At 40.4% G+C, this 19,165-nt stretch overlaps 1 protein-coding gene across 1 annotated transcript; it reads left to right on the top strand.

The window, feature by feature from the left end:
* The first annotated feature begins 5,280 nt into the window (after nucleotides 1-5,280).
* LOC115577708 (uncharacterized) lies at nucleotides 5,281-11,422 on the top strand. The gene is made up of 9 exons (XM_030410610.1): nucleotides 5,281-5,338; nucleotides 5,816-6,012; nucleotides 7,296-7,421; nucleotides 7,526-7,591; nucleotides 7,714-7,802; nucleotides 9,284-9,389; nucleotides 10,806-10,911; nucleotides 11,069-11,124; nucleotides 11,324-11,422. The coding sequence occupies exons 1-9, from the start codon at nucleotides 5,281-5,283 to the stop codon at nucleotides 11,420-11,422; spliced, it is 903 nt and encodes a 300-aa protein (XP_030266470.1).
* Nucleotides 11,423-19,165: the final 7,743 nt, after the last annotated feature.

Below are 19,165 nucleotides of genomic sequence, written 5' to 3'. Positions count from 1 at the left end.
AGAATTTTATTTAATTAATCTCATCGTAATTCTTGCAAAGTTTTATATCCACAAATGTATATTTGCCAAAGTGAAACCTCTTTTCTGTGTCTTTATGAAAGAATTTGAGTTGTATTTAAAGTCAGTATCCTCTGCTAAGAACAAGAAAGCTATCAAAACTGTAAGACTGTGCTCCCACTTCAATATCTTTAATTCAGTTTAATTTTTCTTCATTCATGACCCCTGGCATCTTTTTGTTTGTTTGTTTGTTTGTTTTTTGTTGTTGTTGTTGTTTTTCTGTCTTTTTTGGCATTTATTTTCTGTATCATTGATTTGTTTTTCAATTACTACTGTCGTGTTATTTCTATGACTTTTGTATACGGAAATAAGCGTTGAATAAAGTACAAAAAAAAGGGAGAAAGAGCAAAAAACCCCAAATAAATAAAAAAATGAAAAAATAAAAAAGTTAGCCTGCACAAACTCCTGGTCCTGCATCAAGTTCCATGAACGGCTCACCGGGGGTTCGTTGATGTAACGATTTAGTCCAGCCCGAAGTCCCGGGTAGCTGCTGATGCTGTACAGCTCTCCTTTAGTCCGGATCGATCCATAAAACTGCTTCAGCACTGTGTTCAACTCGCTCTGACAAAGTTGACCTGGATATTTTTCAGATCCAGTCTGAAGGATGTTCAGAGCCCAGGTTATCTGCTTTGTAGTGTTGGGTTCATTTGTGCTCTTCTATAATTCGTCGAGGTCGGCTGATGTCATATCAACACACCTGTTTTGCGCTGATGTATCCTGGCCTCTCTCCGTCCTCCTCAGACTGACCATTCGCAATTTAAATCGAATGAAATTTGTGGAAATATGTTCATCTTTGCGGTGCAAAGTTTGCCACAATCCAAAACAAGTTGGCAACTGATGTAACGTTAATTAACGGTAATTAGAACGCCTGCGCAGCGGAGCGATATGTCTGTAAGAAGTCCCAGTGCGGTTGTACTCTATGCTGTGTCCCAATTCAGGGTCTGCACACTTCAGAGTGCGCATTTGAAGTGCAATTAGGTCACAGCGCCGCGCGAAGGGTGCCAAAGTGTTCTCCAAATGCACCCCACAAATGCGCCCTGCTTTTACCTGTTTTTGGAGTGTGCACCACTACTACCCTTCGATGTCTCACATATCCCAAAAAGCCTTAAAAGCCTCCACTTTCAAACGTTAGCCGTTCAGAGGTTGACTTATATCGTCTATCTTATTGTGACTGTGGAGATGTTATATACTATTTTTACCTCATAAATGTACCAAGATTAACAGATTTAGATCGGACGATGAGGAGGAGGAGAGCCAGCCAGGGAGGAGGAGGAAGAGAAGGAGGGAGGATGAAGGAGGACATGATGCTGCAGAGAGGATGGAGAGGCTCTTCTCTGCTCCAGAGGACAATCCTTACATTCATTCTGTTGTTATTTACTTCATTTATGAGTTCTTTTTGAATTACTTGTTTATAATTGTTCATTTTACATCATTTATGAAATCAAATATTGTTCTATTGTTACACTTTTTCTATTTAGTATTAACAATTTAAGACCAATTTATAACACCAAACGGCATCAAGTGCTACTTTTCAGGGAAGACAAGGGATTGAATGGTTTATTATTAAGGTCGAACATTTTGACTATTAACAAATACAGCTTTACGGTGGACAGATATATATTAATATCTATATCTATATATCTATATATATATATATATATATATATATATATATATATATATATATATCTATATATATATATATATATATATATATATATATATATATATATATATACTATATATATATATCTATATATCTATATATCTATATATCTCTATATATCTATCTATCTATATATCATATATATATATATATATATTATATATATATATATATCTATTCTATATATATATATATATATATATATATATATATATCTATATATATATATATATATATACATATATACACACACACACACACACACACACACACACACACCACAGTGTGACATAGATGAAGAAGACGGTTCCGCAGAAGAAGAAGAGTTTGAATGACGGCGGAACATGTTGAGGAGAGCAGGAAAGCGAAACCAAACACGTCCAAAGTTTGGAAACATTTTCGGGCGGTAACCTCCCATCTTCAATATATGACATTACATTTACGAGTGACTCTGTAGTAGAGCTCAGATCGAGCCCACAACATCAGACCCGACCCGACCCCGTGCACGTTGAGTCCTGGCCCGGCCCGGCTGGCCCGGCCTTAGTAACGACTTATCTACTGCGTTAATATTTCCAACCGGTAATCAGATTAAAGTTACTTATTCTAGTCACTGTGTGTTACTTTTATTTTTGTCATTTTCCTCAGTAAGAAAATATATTTTTGTGTGCGAAAAGTCACGTTTTCGGCGTGAGGAGAACTCACTCATGCAGCGACACAAACAACAATGGAGGGAGGAGAGAGATTTGCCCTTTTGTAGCTGGAAATACAGTGATCATTTTGAGTTATTCAAAAAAAAAAAAAAAGCCTACAAACCTGCAAGCAAATTAAACTGAAATGGCTTTGCATTTTTAGACATACTCATCCAGTAGTGTGCAACCAAAAAGTGATTCATTAAAGTTGATAGTTGTTAAAAATGCAACAGATCTCGAATGACAACAAGTGTGGTTGTGCTGCCCCATGTGTCATCAGACAAGAGGCCGGCTGGAGACAGGCTCTTTAATACATTCATTGGTTAATAATGTGTATGACGTGAAGGGTGGCCAGTAAAATCGGTTCTGAAAAAATAAGTTAAATTTGCAAATAAGAGTTTTCTGTCTGACAGCAACGATGTCAGTAATAATTCACCTGTAGGATATTAAGTGAGTAAATAGTAATAATATCAATTGAATAAAACACTGCATAAAACTGTAATAATTGGTATTAATTACTTCAGTTGACATGTTAAAAATCCAGTCGTGTTATCTAAATAATATGTTGTCAAATGCATGTTTCGTGGGTTTTTAATTTGCTCTGAGAATATGAAGGTAAAACCAAAGTAGAAACAGATGCTGCCAAAATAATCGAGACTTATCCAAAAAATAAAAAAATAAAAAAAAAATTAGCTGCAAGCTTTTGGGTATTAAAAATCCCTACAAAGATAACTAGGCTACAATAGTTATTTTACATACTAACCATCCCACTTGGAGTGAGGTTGCTTCTTGGTCAGGGTACCGTCTGCTGCCGATGCCTGCGCTCGACCCGCCAGGTATAATTTAGACTTTTTTTTTTTTTTTAATCCCACATCGGGGAAATTTACTTGTCACAATAGCAGGTAGACAGACATACAGACATACAATAAGTGCGGGACTTGGAATACTTAAAGATACTAAAAAAAGATTTGAATAAGAGAGAACAAATAAAATCTTGAAAGGACAACACGTTGTGTGCATTATGTATACAGGAGGCAAAACTGTGCATTATATACACTTAAATCAAATGTCAGAGCATTGCTTTGTTGAGGTTGGGTGCATAAATGAATAGCGTTTAGTGTTTAGAAAAAAACAGACTCAGTGTATGAACATAAACAATAGGAAAATGTATATGTACAAACAAATAAAGTAGTATTATTGCACAGGATAATTGCACAGATGGTGGAGGTAGAAGTCTCAGCAGTGCCAGATAAGAAGGTGCTTATGGTGCTACATGAAGAGTTATTGGTGTTGAACAGTCTGACAGCTGTTGGAATGAACGACCTGCGGCAGCGTTCCTTTTTACACCGTGGGTGAAGCAGTCTGTTGCTGAAGGAGCCGCTTAAAGCCCCAACACTCTCATGTATGCCTGAGAGGGGTTGTCCATGACTGATGTCAGCTTGGCTAACATCCTCCTCTCATCACCTCCTCAAAGGAGTCCAGAAGACAGTCCCAGACGGAGACGGCCCTTCTGACCACTTTGTTGAGTAGCATCACATTGTAACATTAGCGCTAACACGGTCCGTGATTACCACAACACAAATAAACATGTACCCTCTGAAACCGCTGTATTTCCCTATACCGCTGACAAACTCTGCATTTATCCCGATAGGAGGACAGTACTCGAGTGTTGCATTTAATACTCGTTTTTTTCTTCCTCCGCTGCTCCTTCTTGCTCGTGTCTCTACCTGGAACTAACCTGCTTCTTCTAAGTCCCTCCCCCTTGTTCTCCCGACTGAACGACAGCTCATGACAATGTTGCAGACGACGAGGCTACACAGAGATGAGTGACAGATAAAACACCAGTTGCCTGAGCTTGTAATATCATAAACACATTTTAAATACTGTTTTGACTTATTCGCTTTTATATTTTTTAAACTGAACTCGTATGCATTTCAAATAATAGTTCCTGGTATAAGAATTATAATAGAATAAACTTCTTTGTAGAAAGAACGTATTTATCATTTATCTATTTAACTTATTTACACTTAGACAGGGCTACACTCAGATTTTACAGTGACATTTTTAAGCATTAAAAATACACATGCACATTGGACATGATATGCTATGGTTGTGACATGCGTGCATATTAGTAAATAGATATCAAATACACAGTATCATTAAAAACTTACCGGAGTTAAAATGTTCCCCTGTCACCAGGAAGACCAAAGAGGAAGGAAAGGGGTCCTTTAAGTTATAGCTGCCCTACATCATTCCTGATTTTCCCCCAATTTAAAAAGTCTGATGTGTCAACGAAAAGGGACACATTTTCAATTGACCAGAGTAGTACATTGAAAACATTTCAAAATAATTATTTTTGTAATGTTTCTGAAATAAATTCGACTTGATTTACACATAATATTGATAAAGTTCAATTTTATAGAAGTTTTTGGACTCTTTAAAGCATTGTGATGAGACCTGCTTCCGGACATGGGTTTTTGTAGTCACTGGTCACATATCATATCATATCATTTGGAATAAAAACAAAGTGTTAGACAACATGAGAACACACTTTGTGGTGCTACCCATGTCCTGTTTATTATTTAAGTTGGGCTTTTTAAAATACATCATGCACATTTTAAGCTAAAAACTGTCATTTATGTCACGGACATGTTTCGTCCCAGCCTCAAGAATCACTGATACTGACACACATACAACTACTTTATTTTTTTCAACATCACCAACGTCATGCTACGTCATGCTGCATGGTCTATATCTTAACTGCATCCGATTGTGCGCGCGCACGGTGAAAAAACAAATAAGAACATGGAAGCCATTCTGTATGAGAATATATTGAATTTAATCAAAAACGGCATTTATCCTGCCGATATGTCGGCAACTCAGCGGTCGAACTTCGGTCGCAAGTGTAAAAGCTTTGATGTGCGAGGTGAGCTTAATAGATGTATGCTGGTATTAAATACTCTGTTTTATTTGACTAAAGACTTAAACTATACTTTCATTAAGCCAGCACACATCGATGTACAACAACGGTGAAATAAGAGCAAAGAACATTCCTTATTCACAAAGATAGAATCCCAAACATTATGCTGCAGTGGACCAGACCGCGTGGCGTCACACATCATGACGACATCGAGGATCAGCAGAGACCCAACATGAGGAAACAAACTTTTGCTTTCTCTAAACGAAGTCATTAACTCGAGATAAACTCATTAACAACGATCATTGCAAGCTCAGCTGTCTTTAAGTGCTGTGATTAATCTAACATTTCAAAGCGTGTTATACAATTTGTATTAGAATAAAGTTGATAAATGAATACATGTACAAATTGTATCCTGTTGATCATGGCACAGTGCAACTGATTCTGAGCTTTTAACAACTCACGTATTCCTTTCACTTATTACAGGTGACTTGTTGTACTACACAAAGTACCCAGGTACAACTCGCTCAATGCGAGTGAAGGTCCTCTGTGGGGACAACACGGCAAAAGAGGCCTTTGAGGAGGCTCACTTGAGCAGTGGGCACCGCGGCCAGAAAGCCACTAGAGAGGCAATGTCTCTCAGGTTTTACTGGCCCGGAATGTCTAAGGACATCAATTTGTGGGTCAGTATGCTGCTACACTTTCCATACACACTGCTGGTCTCACAAAGATATTGCCGTTCTTCTGATAATACAATGTGTGGTTCGGGTGCAGTAGCAACAGTCATGTTTGGTAGGTAAATATGTGGCGAGTGATGCTCACTCAGGCGCTTTGTGCAGCAGAGATCCAGAGTGAGAGACTCAGGTGAGCCTGTATGTTGTTGAGGCTGCACTATGTAGCCACGCTGTGCTGCTGCACCACCTGGATATCTCTGTAGCTCCAGAAGGTGAAAGACCAGTAAAGGAATTTATTTTCAACTCCTACCAACTGGAAGTTCCTTTGTGTGTCCGGGTGCAAAAAATACAATCAGAAGTGTTTCTGTTTAGCTGCTACATGATGCAAAGATGGAAACTTGACCATGTTGAACTAATTTAACTGAAAATATCAAAAGAACATCTGTTTTACAGCATTCAGAATGACACAGCCGGTTAAAATGATGTTACTATTAATTAATTTTTTTCCTGACAGGTGAGACAGTGTGTGGCATGTAGGGCCTCCACCTCCACCTCCGAGCCACTCGCCACCTCCACCTCCACCTCCGAGCCACCCACCACCTCCACCTCCTCCTCTGGGCCTTCCACCCCCACCTCCACCTCCTCCTCTGGGACTTCCACCTCCACCGTCTCCTCTACTGGGCCACCCACCACCTCCACCTCTGGGCCATCCACCCCCACCACCTCCTCCTCTGGGCCACCCACCACCTCCACCTCCTCCTCTGGGACTTCCACCTCCACCATCTCCTCTGGGCCACCCGCCACCTCCACCTCTGGGCCTTCCACCCCCACCACCTCCTCCTCCTCTGGGACTTCCACCTCCACCATCTCCTCTGGGCCTTCCGCCACCTCCACCACCTCCTGTGCTGGACCATCCACAGGTCGCTGGGACTCGCCTACAGTGGGCTCTCAGATCATCAAGAGTATGTTTCATAATTTGTAAAAAGAATTGATTATAATATTGAAAGATTTTGCACAGTACTGGTAAAAATCTAATTTTTACACTCCTTTTATAGCTGTGAAAGATGCATGGGAGGGAAAGAGAAGGTGTGTCCTCGGAGCGAGGATTGGGCCCATTAAAATATTTTTTAAAGACATTTTTTCGACGGCACCAAAGAGACCACTTACAGATGAGGTGAGGTGTCAATTTCCTACATTTTTAAAAATGGTTTTCCTACTGACTGTTTTCAATGAAATCTTACCTTGATTTTTGACATTACCAAGTGTGTTTTAACCTGGTGTTTTAATGACAGGTAATGAACGCATACTTGGCCCTCCTGGTCACAGCGTTTAATAAGGAGGGTCCAGAGAAGGCCTATGGACTGGACTCGGGGAGGATGAGGACTGTGTGGCAACACAAAAGGCCAACTAAAACAAAGGTATTTAACAACATTATCTCATTTAGTTGTCCTAATAAGTAATCCACAACATATTATTTTGTTTTTGTTTCATCATTATTATTATTATTATCATCATTATACAGATCGACCCGGAGCATTTCAAGTACATTGTGGGGGTCTACAACGAAGGCCATCACTGGATGCTCGTGGTAATAGTTTCTTCAACTTGATGGTCATCTTCTAAGCAGCACATGCAGTCTGCACAGTGCTGCTGGAAAACTACACAGCTGCTAGTGCAGCATGATGTTAATTTCACCTCTAAAATATGTAGGTGATGAAGCCTGGAGAGAGGAGGACCCTGTTCTTGGATCCACTGGGGGAACATGAGGAGAAGATGCAGCACTGTAAGGACGTGACGAGGTAAATGAGTCTATCAGCATATTTTCAAATGAAAACAGTCTGAGCTTTAGAGGAAAGTATAAATAAAACTATAACTATAAATACTGGGCACCTTCAGGGTAATGTACATGGGAAAGTTACGTTAGTCATATTGATATTTAGCAGAACCCATCAAATAATTATGGCGTATCGGGCCACTACTATCATTTGGGCATAGAAAGCTTGTTAACCTGTTGCTTCCATGACAGCAGCGATCCCTTCCTCACCTCAGCCCCTGACACTAAATCCCATTTTAAAAGTGATCTGAATCATAGTATCATGTAGTGCTGAATCCTCTATCATCAACAATTATCTCAGGGCATTTATCATATAGAGCAGGTCTACTTCATACTCCTCATGATATTCATTCTCATAATATTCACTCAATGAGCAATCCTACCTGCCCACTCTGGACCTGTGCTGGGCTCATGGCTGATGCTTGGTGCTGCAGTTTCCAGTTATGTGCCGTCACATCATATCACATCACAGCCTGCCGTTACTTTATGTCACATCATAAAGTAACGGCAGGCTAGGAGGGCTATATGTTACAACGCCATGCAACTCATTGACTTGATAGGCCGATGAATTAACATGAACGGTGTAAAGTTGCAGTTTGTTCATCATCTTCATTGGTCATTTCAGACCGTAAGCTCATTTTATCGAAAAAGCTGCAGATTTGGCTGCATTTGTCTCCAGTGCTTTTCTCTTTTAAATTCTTGCTTTTTCTGTGCCACCTTTGCTCTTTTTATTTTCCCCATTGTAAACACCCCTGCAAGTCTGGGGCTGGAGCCAGGCTACAAACAGCACTGACAGAGTGCGGTGTGCACGGACATGTCACTGCGTCTGCACAGAAAACAAACACGGCCCAGGGACAGCGGTGACAGCACACGCGTAATACCGACTCAGTGCCATGACTGACCGCCGGCCCAAAATAAATACAACTGAACAATTGACCACCGGCCCTTGCGGCCCAAAAGTGAGACCGTCCCACCGGGAATTGTCCCGGTCCTCCCGATTATCCACTGCTGACCTGATGAGTACCCACGTCATCGACTCTTTCGGCTAAATTCGAAAAATGGATAGATCTAAAGTCCCAAAGTGTTACTTCACTGTATCCAACAGATTTGGTTTCATATCGCAATTGTAAACTACATTATAAACATTAAAGGTTTCCCATTGAACCATAAATGTATTCAGTATTTACAGTTTTTAATGTTAATCCCCTCCTCTCCATCGTCATGTTTTCTTCCCCCACTTGTAGTATTCCACTCTTGTATGTACCACAAGTAACATGTGCATATGAGTGGTACCAAAAAAAAAAAAAACAAACTATGAATTTCCATTGATCAAGTGCTGTATTATAAAGTGGACTTTTGATGAATATTGGAAGCAACTTGTTACGTTTGCATGTTCCATGTAATTTATGTTTATAGTTTTAATTGGAGCATCTTTATGTCTTTTAGGTCGTTCATCAGACACAAGGGGCTAAATCCAGGTCGATGGGCGTGTGAGACACTGCCTCACCCCATTGAACAGGATGAGACTGCATGTGGGGTCTTTGTACTGAAGGTCTGTATCACAGCATGATTAAAGCACAATGTGAGGATTTGACTGAAAGACATTTTGAATCTCCAGCAGCAAGACAAACAAATTGAACATGTTAAACCCCCAAACTGGCTTTTAAGATTAAAGAGACCATCTAGAAACATTTTGACTTGATCTGAAACCTGCAACATGAAATATGCCAACGTCAACCACATTTAACTCCAACATTGATCAAACTGGGTTAAAAGCAAGTCTGAACTTTTAAATGTTTGATGTTACACACAATCATGGACACAATGATATTAAAACAAAAAGGCGATTGAGCCTTTACACAGAACGAGTCCATTGTGTTACGACTAGAGAAAACAAAAAAGGGGTGGACGCAAATGCAGACATACAGGAGGCAAGATAAGAGTGAACAAAAAGCAAGCTTTAATAACGCCAAAGCTGGGTGATACAAAAAAGACAGAACAAACTTAAAACACGTTTGCGGTCCCGTCGGTCCGTACTGAACTTGGCAAGAAAGCGTTGTCAGTGTGTGGGGGTCTGCACATGTACATAACCAGTCCTATTCTTCTTTGCACTTTGCACTATACTACTGTCATGTTTGTTCTGTGTTGTGTCTCCTGTATGTTCAGTTAGTCTGTAACTTTGTGTTTTGCTGCTGCCTACCTGGAACAGATCCTGGGTCTCAATGAGGTTTTACCTGTATAAATAAAATGTTCATAAAAAATAGAAAAATGAGTAAAAAGACAAAAAAAACTAAAGAAAACAACAACAAAGTAACAAAACAACAATGCTAAAAAGTGTGGGGACAAAAAAAAACAACAATTCAACAAAGTCCAAATCCAAAAGAACAAAGTAAGAAATCAAAATCCAAACACATACCATCAGAAAGACACAGGAGGTCATGGGGAATCACACACAACCAACTGACAAGGAGTGAGTAGAGAACAAAGACTTAAATGCACCGACACTGATGAGGGGATAAGGAGCAGGTGAGGAGAGAGAGGAGAGAAGAGGGTAGGTGAGATAACGAGGGGGGAAGCACAGAGGAGATATAACGCTGGCAGACAGAGGGAGACAAACATCCACAAGGTGGAAGGGAAAAAACACAGAAGATGAACATAAGGCACAACCAGACACAGAACCGTGACACATTGTTCTTGTCCATCCTCAGGTAAAGCTAAGAGTGAATTAGAATATTGTCATTATGACGAAATATACATTGAGAAAGAAAGAAACATATAGACGTTAATAAGAATGCCCAGGCGTTCTCCTTTTACATGCCTTGGGTTACTTTGAATAGTTTAAATCACACCAATAAAGACTAAATGTTAGTTTATTTTCTGCAATGGGTGGTTCAATATGTGTCAGGCACTTTTCATAAGATAACTGTTCCTCCCCATTATAAATCATCCATGAACCTTTTATTCACAGTTTGCTGCCTGCATTTTGAGGGATTGTCAAGTGGAATTTGATGCATCACCTCCCGGGATTAATGTGATTCGAGAGGAGATAGCAGTTCGTCTCCTAGAAAATACAGGTGTCTCTTAAAAATGTTATACATATCATTTTAGACTGGTTGGACAGGTGTTTTTGTCAAAATGATCAAATTAACACATTATCATGATAGTGTTATCAAGTCGCACAAACCTTGCTTATGATATAAAGAGTTACTTATCATCTACTTGTTTTTGCAGATGATTTGACTGAGCTCTGTCATCTGTGTGGGATGCAGGATGGTGACACTCACTGGGTAACTGCTGATGTTTTACATGTTCAACTTAAACATCCAAAGGCAACTGAACATTATTTGTTATATTCCACAGTACATATCCACACAAAACAAGACTTGAAACAGACGATGACCTGCTTTGCAAACAGAATAATTTGAAACAATTACTATTGTTCAACTATTTCACCGTAATATTTTGGTTCTTCTTTTGTCCATTCAGATTGGCTGCGACCTATGCCCGCGGTGGTACCACAGAAGCTGTGCCAAGCAGCCAGACACGGAGAGGATGAGAACCTTTCACTGCCTTGCATGCCAGTAATCAAATATATAATTAAAATATTTGAATACTGCTTTGTTCTGAGGCTGTTTTTGTTATGGAAATATTCAAGGTTTCAGGCATGAGTGTAACAAAGTGGATACATGATGCAAGCCGGCAGTAAGCTAGTATATACAGGTAGAAGGTAATTCAACATGTAAAACTTAGATACTGGGCTTTCATCTGTCAAATATAACCACAAAGAGGGAAAAAGGGTCATTTTGATATATCATATATGGAACGGGTTGTGTCTTTGCGTGGTGCAGGAAGGACAGCACGGCCACACAGGATTTGCTCTCAGTCTGGTTCCCTTTTACTGGTACAAAAATCAGCACCACACAGTCGTTATCCACAATGTTATGCAACTGCAAACATTCAGATCTCCAGCTCGGGAGTATTTTCCTCTACTCTACAAAAGACTCATACAATTCAGTATTATTACAGTCTTTTTCCATACTCTTCAGTATAACCAAACGTGTGATCGTATAGTGGTAATAATATGTACGACTGTCATCTGACTCTTACTGAGTGAGCACCTAAACAATGAGAGCTTTTGGCTTTCATATTTACAATAAAGACCTCAAAAACATTTTAAATACACATTTTGTCCATAGACAATTAACAGAATTGTCTTTTTTTTCTGTTGCTCTAAATAATGCAGCAAGTTTTTGTTGACAAAGTCTACCTAGTACAGAAACCTAACATCAAGATAATATAAAAATCACATTTAACAAAGCCTACCTGGTACAAAAATCAGCAACACGCAGTCGTTATCCACAATGTTATGCAACTGCAAACATTCAGATCTGTGTAATGAAAAGTAGAAAAATTACTATCCGGGGTAATATCAACGAAATGTTGCAAGCTAGCAAGTACATGGCTAGCTAATTAGCGTTATTGCCACATACAAACTACTCGTTGATAAAGTTACTATTTTGGCACAGAAACATCTGTTACTTTCAGTATACATGCTAGTAATCCTTACAGTGAAAAAAATATGCTACTCGTGGTTTCAAAAACCATTAGAACATTAAACACAGAAACATTGATTGCCGCATCGCGCACATGTACCCACCTCCAGCTCAGGAGTATTTTCCTCTACAGAGGCACGTACTGCACGGCACATAATTAGGAATCTGACTGTGTAGTTGGCTATTAACCCACCAGGTGGCTCCGAAACTATAAAATACATGTTTATAAGACGAGCATGTCTATTTTGTAGAAATTCACAACAGGTTATTTCAAACTCTGTTACATATAAACATATATAAAGTATTTCACCTGCCAAAAGGTCCTAACTTGTGACAGAAATCTTGTTTCTACATCAACATTTCTGATACTATCAAATCTGTGGACAAAACAATGCCAAAATGCTTTGCCCTCTGCTCCATCAAAACCTCAGCCTTTGCTCTTAGGAGGTTTACCAAGTGCCACCCCCTGTCTCTACTCGTAAGAGCCTTCTTAAAGTCCCTTGGGAGGTACCTGCCTACTCCTAATTGGTCACTGTGGTGGGTTTAGGGTCCATCTATCCAATCAAAATGAAAACGAGGTGGTCTGCTCATCTCCCATAAAAGGCTAAATCTGTTACTGTCCCTCCTTGGGTCTTGTACTCCAAAATTACCTAAATGATCATTCTATCCCTTTCTGGAGATGTACACGTTTAGATATCTTTCTCCATCTGACATAGGAGTCAGGCTCCGTTTTACGAGTGGCCCTGTCTCCTGCTTACCTCTGACCCACACACAGCTGAATGCTGCCTCCAAGGTCCCATGGAGCTGTGCGCCCCCTATTGTCTACAATCCTTAAGTCACGCAAGGAGGAACAGGTTAAATTTAAACTGAGTTGAATTAAGGGCTCCGAATGTGTTGCAGTCCAGATACCTCCTAACGATGTACACGCGGCTCGGAGCGATGGCTGTAAGCAGGCGCGTCGTTAGACCTTGGCATCCGGGGCTATAGCCCGCCACCGCCAAATGCGGGTGAGTTTGTGTGCTGGCGGGTGAACTGAATCAGTTTACCACTGTGGCGGGTTCATTTCAGTCAGATTTGATCCAATTAATCTTAATGATCGATATCTTGGTTAGGGTATAACAATGCGCTTTCCACAACCCTAGAGTTAGATCCGGTCAAATGATGTGTTTCTGATTGGACCAAAGTGTCAGTTGGACTTCAGAGGAGCCGGAATTCAACATACGGCCGTAAGCGGTCATTTGGACCGCTGGATTTAAATCCTGTATTCTCTCAAGTAAATACCCAACTGAGTGATGAATGCATTCATTGTGTCAAGATATTTAAATAAACAACAACATTTTAATAAGTTTAATTATACATTCATCAATATTCATATCATCGCACATAGTAAACCGTAATTATTGCATATTTACACAAGATTTTAACAGAGAAAACTCAGAACAAGAGAATTAACTATTAAAAGTAACTTATTTGATTGTGAAATATTTTATTTTAACACTTAATAATATATGATAAAATAATAATAATAATCGAAAAAGCTGAAAACGAGCTGATGTAAAACAAAAAAAGAGCCGTTGCGATCACTGGTCACAGATTACCTCCGCTCTCACAGTTACCACACACGTGTCCGACGTTTGGTTCCGTTGGCAGCTGTTTGGGACCGGCACTGCCTCCGGTTCTGTGTCTGCTGCTGCTGCGGTGGTTGCTTCCGCTGCTGCCCACCTTGTACCGACTACCGCGGCCGCTTTCCCCTCCATGTACTCTGCCCTCAGCTTCTCTGCAGCTGCTGCAGGACTTTCCTCCGGCCTCACCTGCTGCTGGTGCTCCTTAGATAAGATGCGGGCATTGATCTCAGCCAGGTCGAGGATGTTATAGAAGACCAACACTGGCCATCTTCGCTGACACAGACACCGAGGCAGTGCAGGTCCAAAAGAGCTGCAAACGGAACCAAACGACGGACACTTGAAATGCCACAAGCCCGTGTGGTAACTGTACGAGAGCGGAGGTAATCTGCAGACTGTGACCAGTGATCACAACGACTCTTTGTTTGTCTTTGTTTTAGATCACTTTGTTTACAGCTTTTTCGATCATTATTATTATTATTATTATATGATATATTATTAAGTGTTAAAATAAAATGTTTCATAATCAAATAAGTTACTTTTAATAGTTAATTTTCTTGTTATGTTTTCCCTATTAAAATCGTGTGTAAATATACAATAATTATGGTTTACTATGTGCGTTGAATATTGATAAATATAGGCCTACATTTAAAAAAACGAAATAACAATAACTTTAATTATAATTAAACGTATTAAAATGTACACTTTGGTGTTAATTCGATATTTCGTTTTTTAAAAAAATATCATGACACAATGAATGCATTCATCACTCAGTTGGGTATTTACTAGGGCTGTCAAACTATTAATTTTTTTAATCGCGATTAATCGCATTTTGTCCATAGTTAACTCGCGATTAATCGCAAATTAATCGCAATTTTTTTGGCACATTTTTTTCTGTTCTAAATGTACCTTGATGTATTTTTTAATGTTCTTAATACTTTTAACAACATAAGAAAGGACAAATATGCTTGCATTATGAACATTTTTGGCGGGGGGGGGGGGGGGGCTCTCTGCATCTGCCCTGTGTTTGGCTTGCAAGTGATATTTGAGACTCAATGTACTTCGATGGTAAGTCATTTCATGTCGATAGTACATGCAGATAACTTTTGTCCTATCGACCGAACCATCTGGCAGTGTTTCGAAAGTAGTTTGCCGTTCATACCGTAAATGACCAAATAATATACGGGTTTCAATTATCCACAGGGTCCCTTTAAACGCCGGTGCAGATGTATATTTTGGTAAATAACCGCTGGTTCCAAATAAATGTCGGGTATAATTTTTTATTTTTAAAAAAATTAAGGAAGAAGAGGTGTCCACTGACACTGCAAGTTTTTCTTCTTCGCCTTTTTCACGCAGTGTGCTGCTTTCTGTCAGTCAGTATCACACTGATGATCGCCATGGCTCCGGTGCAGCAAAACAATAAAAAGTACCACTTGAAATTCAAACTTTCTGTTAAAATATGCAGAGGAAAACTCGGGAGAAGCAGCCGCTAGATGTTTCTCTGTCGACCAGAAGAGAGTGAGAGAAACGGAGCTTGAGCGTCTGTCCGAGGAGGACAGCAGCAGGACCAGGCTGCCTGCTGGAGGGAGGAAGAAGGCTAGCGAGGAGCCTGAGATAAACATGCGGGGATGAGTTATCAGCAAACGGGCACGCCACGAGAGAGTGTCCCGCAGAATTATCAGGATGATGGAGAAACAAATGTCCGCCACTGTGAGTGACAGCAGAGATGAGGAGTTTGCAGCGAATCGTTTCCTCCGCCGCAGCAACTTCACTTACAGGAGGATGCCAGAGAATTCACCGAGAAGCTGGAGAAGTTTGTAATGTTTTCATCCAGGATTATTGTGAGGAGGAAGGAATTAAACGCCTGTCCCAAATTGCCTTTTGGTCTGTTAAGTGATTGAAACAACTAAACCCCCCGGCTATTATTTGGTATTTTACGGTAAGTCCTTTCTCAATTTCCTCACTTTTCAGTCCACCGTGTTTTTCCCGAACCGCCAACCCTGCTGCATCTTCTTCTGATTCCCTTTCTGCCACCCTCTGGATCAAGACTACAGGTGCCACTGACGGCCATAAATCTTTCAATGCGCGTTTTGTTTTTTGTTTTTTTATACCGAGCGTTAATCGCGCGTTAAAAAAATTAACGGCGTTAAGAGGATGTTGCGTTAACGCGTTAACTTTGACAGCCCTAGTATTTACCTGACAGATTATAGAGTTTAAATCTAGCGGTCCAGATGACCGTTTACGGCAGTTCTAGTAGCGTTGTATTCCAGCTCTTCTGAAGTCCAACTGACACTGGTCACGGGGGATCCGCTGTGTGACAGCGGAGAGTCAGCAGCTGGATTTTGCACCCACGGTCAGTAGTATAGTAGGTGTATAGGTAAACAAACAAACAACAACCACCCCGACCATTATTCATCGTATTATTACATTTGTGGGAAGTTATTACAATAAAGATTTTCACGTCCCCACAAAGAAATCCCTGCAAACGTAATATTTATTAAATGTGTGGGAAATCGCGTGTTACGTTTGTAGTTGGCAGCGGCTCTTGTGGAAAATGTATTACATTTGTGGGTTTATTACATTAAATGCTGCAGATTTGTATTATGTTTGTGGATTTATTGACGATGTTTTTCTCTTAATACCCCACAAAGCCTCCTATAGGCCTAATGCAGATAGAAAATGAAGCCAAGAAATTATAAAAGGGAATGTTCTACCTGCTCTAACAGCCTGTGCACACAGCGCAGGTCTTGGCTATAATATCTTAAACGTAAACATTACTCAGTAGGCCTAGTGAGGGAAAAATAACTTTATTTGTGATTAAAATATGACGATGAGGACCCCGACGATTGGCCTTCCTTTCCCTCTCAAACTATGTTGAACTTGCATCTTTAAACAACCCAATTTTCCAAAATTTTTGAAATTTCCCCGGACCTCGTTAAAAAAGGTACCGGCATCATCTGCGGGCAGTGATGCCGGTATCTGACCACTTTTTTCATTAACGAGTAATCTAACACGTCAATATTTCCAAACCAGTAATCATCAAGTTACTTATCATTGTTTTTTCCTTAGTAAAAATGTAAGTTTTTGCTTTCTTCATGTCTCGGGGAATGATGTCACGTTTGCAACAAGTCACATTTCAGCACGAGCACAACTCATATATATATATATGCATGATATATATGAAGAAGCAGCAGCGTTACAAGCACAGAGATGATTGCCCAAGCCTACTGCATGTGTCAACTGAACACAAATATTCTGTGTCCAGGGGTGGCTGGCCATCAGGAGGTTCGGGAGTGTTCCAGGCCGAACCGGCCGGTAGTCATAACGTTATTGTACCCCATAAAACGGCCGCAGGTGGCACAGAGTGGAACGTCAGACTGGGTCAATCTAATATTTTGCATATTAAGGGGGGATACGAGCGGACAGAGACCCAGATGTGCTGGTGGTGTGGTTTGAGAACCCCGTCTGGAGAGGTGTCCTCGGCCATGTCCACTAACCAGGAAAAACATAAAAGTCATGTATATATGTGTATTCGTTTTGACGTGGCTTGAACACTAATACTCTTCCATACGGAGATGCCAGGCGAGCACTACAGAGCACACAGTGACAGTGTAGGTGACTGTGTCTGTCAGAAAAAAACACAACCGTCTATAAATCTTCCAAAACTGCATGTTGACAGTCTTATAGCTTTGTCGTGAATGTCTGTACTCTCAAACAACTCGTGGGTGGAACAGTCTGAGGCATTTGTTCACGCCCGAGGGGCTCGAGAGCGGCGTGGAGACCCCTGTTGGCTGTTGGTTGTTAGCTGTGGCACTGAGAGCGCAGCGTCCAGGTTGACTTGTGAGCCCTGTTACCATCGACTAGTTCTATCATTCAACACTGCGTTCAAATGGTTACTTACAGCCAGGGGCGTCGCTAGGAGTGCAAAACATCCGGGGCTTTAGCCCCGCGCAGTGTTGCCTCAGTTACTCTGAAAAAGTAATCTGATTACTGATTACTCCTTAAAACTCATTCGAAGCTTGATAGTACTTTGTCGCCAGCACAGGGTGAACAACAAACATTAATATTCTCATCTTTAGCTGAGAGGAACTCAAAATAATGACTGTATTCCAGCTAGAAAACGTGCATCTCTCTCCTCCCTCCATTGTTGTTGTGTTGGTGTCGCTGCTGGTATTACACGTGAGTTGTGCTCGTGCTGAGATGTGACTTGTTGCAAACGTGACATCATTCCCCTAGACATGAAGAAAGCAAAAACTTACATTTTTACTAAGGAAAAAACAATGATAAGTAACTTGATGATTACTGGTTTGGAAATATTGACTTGTTAGATTACTCGTTAATGAAAAAAGTGGTCAGATACCGGCATCACTGCCCGCAGATAGTCTTTTTTAACGAGGTCCGGGAAAATTTCAAAAATTTTGGAAAATTGGGTTGTTTAAAGATGCAATTTCAACATAGTTTGAGAGGGAAAGGAAGGCCAATCGTCGGGGTCCTCATCGTCATATTTTAATCACAAATAAAGTTATTTTTCCCTCACTAGGCCTACTGAGTAATGTTTACGTTTAAGATATTATAGCCAAGACCTGTGCTGTGTGCACAGGCTGTTAGAGCAGGTAGAACATTCCCTTTTATAATTTCTTGGCTTCATTTTCTATCTGCATTAGGCCTATAGGAGGCTTTGTGGGGTATTAAGAGAAAAACATCGTCAATAAATCCACAAACATAATACAAATCTGCAGCATTTAATGTAATAAACCCACAAATGTAATACATTTTCCACAAGAGCCGCTGCCAACTACAAACGTAACACGCGATTTCCCACACATTTAATAAATATTACGTTTGCAGGGATTTCTTTGTGGGGACGTGAAAATCTTTATTGTAATAACTTCCCACAAATGTAATAATACGATGAATAATGGTCGGGGTGGTTGTTGTTTGTTTGTTTACCTATACACCTACTATACCACTGACCGTGGGTGCAAAATCCAGCTGCTGACTCTCCGCTGTCACACAGCGGATCCCCCGTGACCAGTGTCAGTTGGACTTCAGAAGAGCTGGAATACAACGCTACTAGAACTGCCGTAAACGGTCATCTGGACCGCTAGATTTAAACTCTATAATCTGTCAGGTAAATACCCAACTGAGTGATG

Source organism: Sparus aurata, unplaced genomic scaffold, assembly GCF_900880675.1.
Source record: "Sparus aurata unplaced genomic scaffold, fSpaAur1.1, whole genome shotgun sequence".
Classification (NCBI taxonomy): Eukaryota; Metazoa; Chordata; class Actinopteri; order Spariformes; family Sparidae; genus Sparus; species Sparus aurata.
Note: the sequence above shows the minus strand (reverse complement) of the source record. Positions and strands in the feature narration are given on the sequence as shown.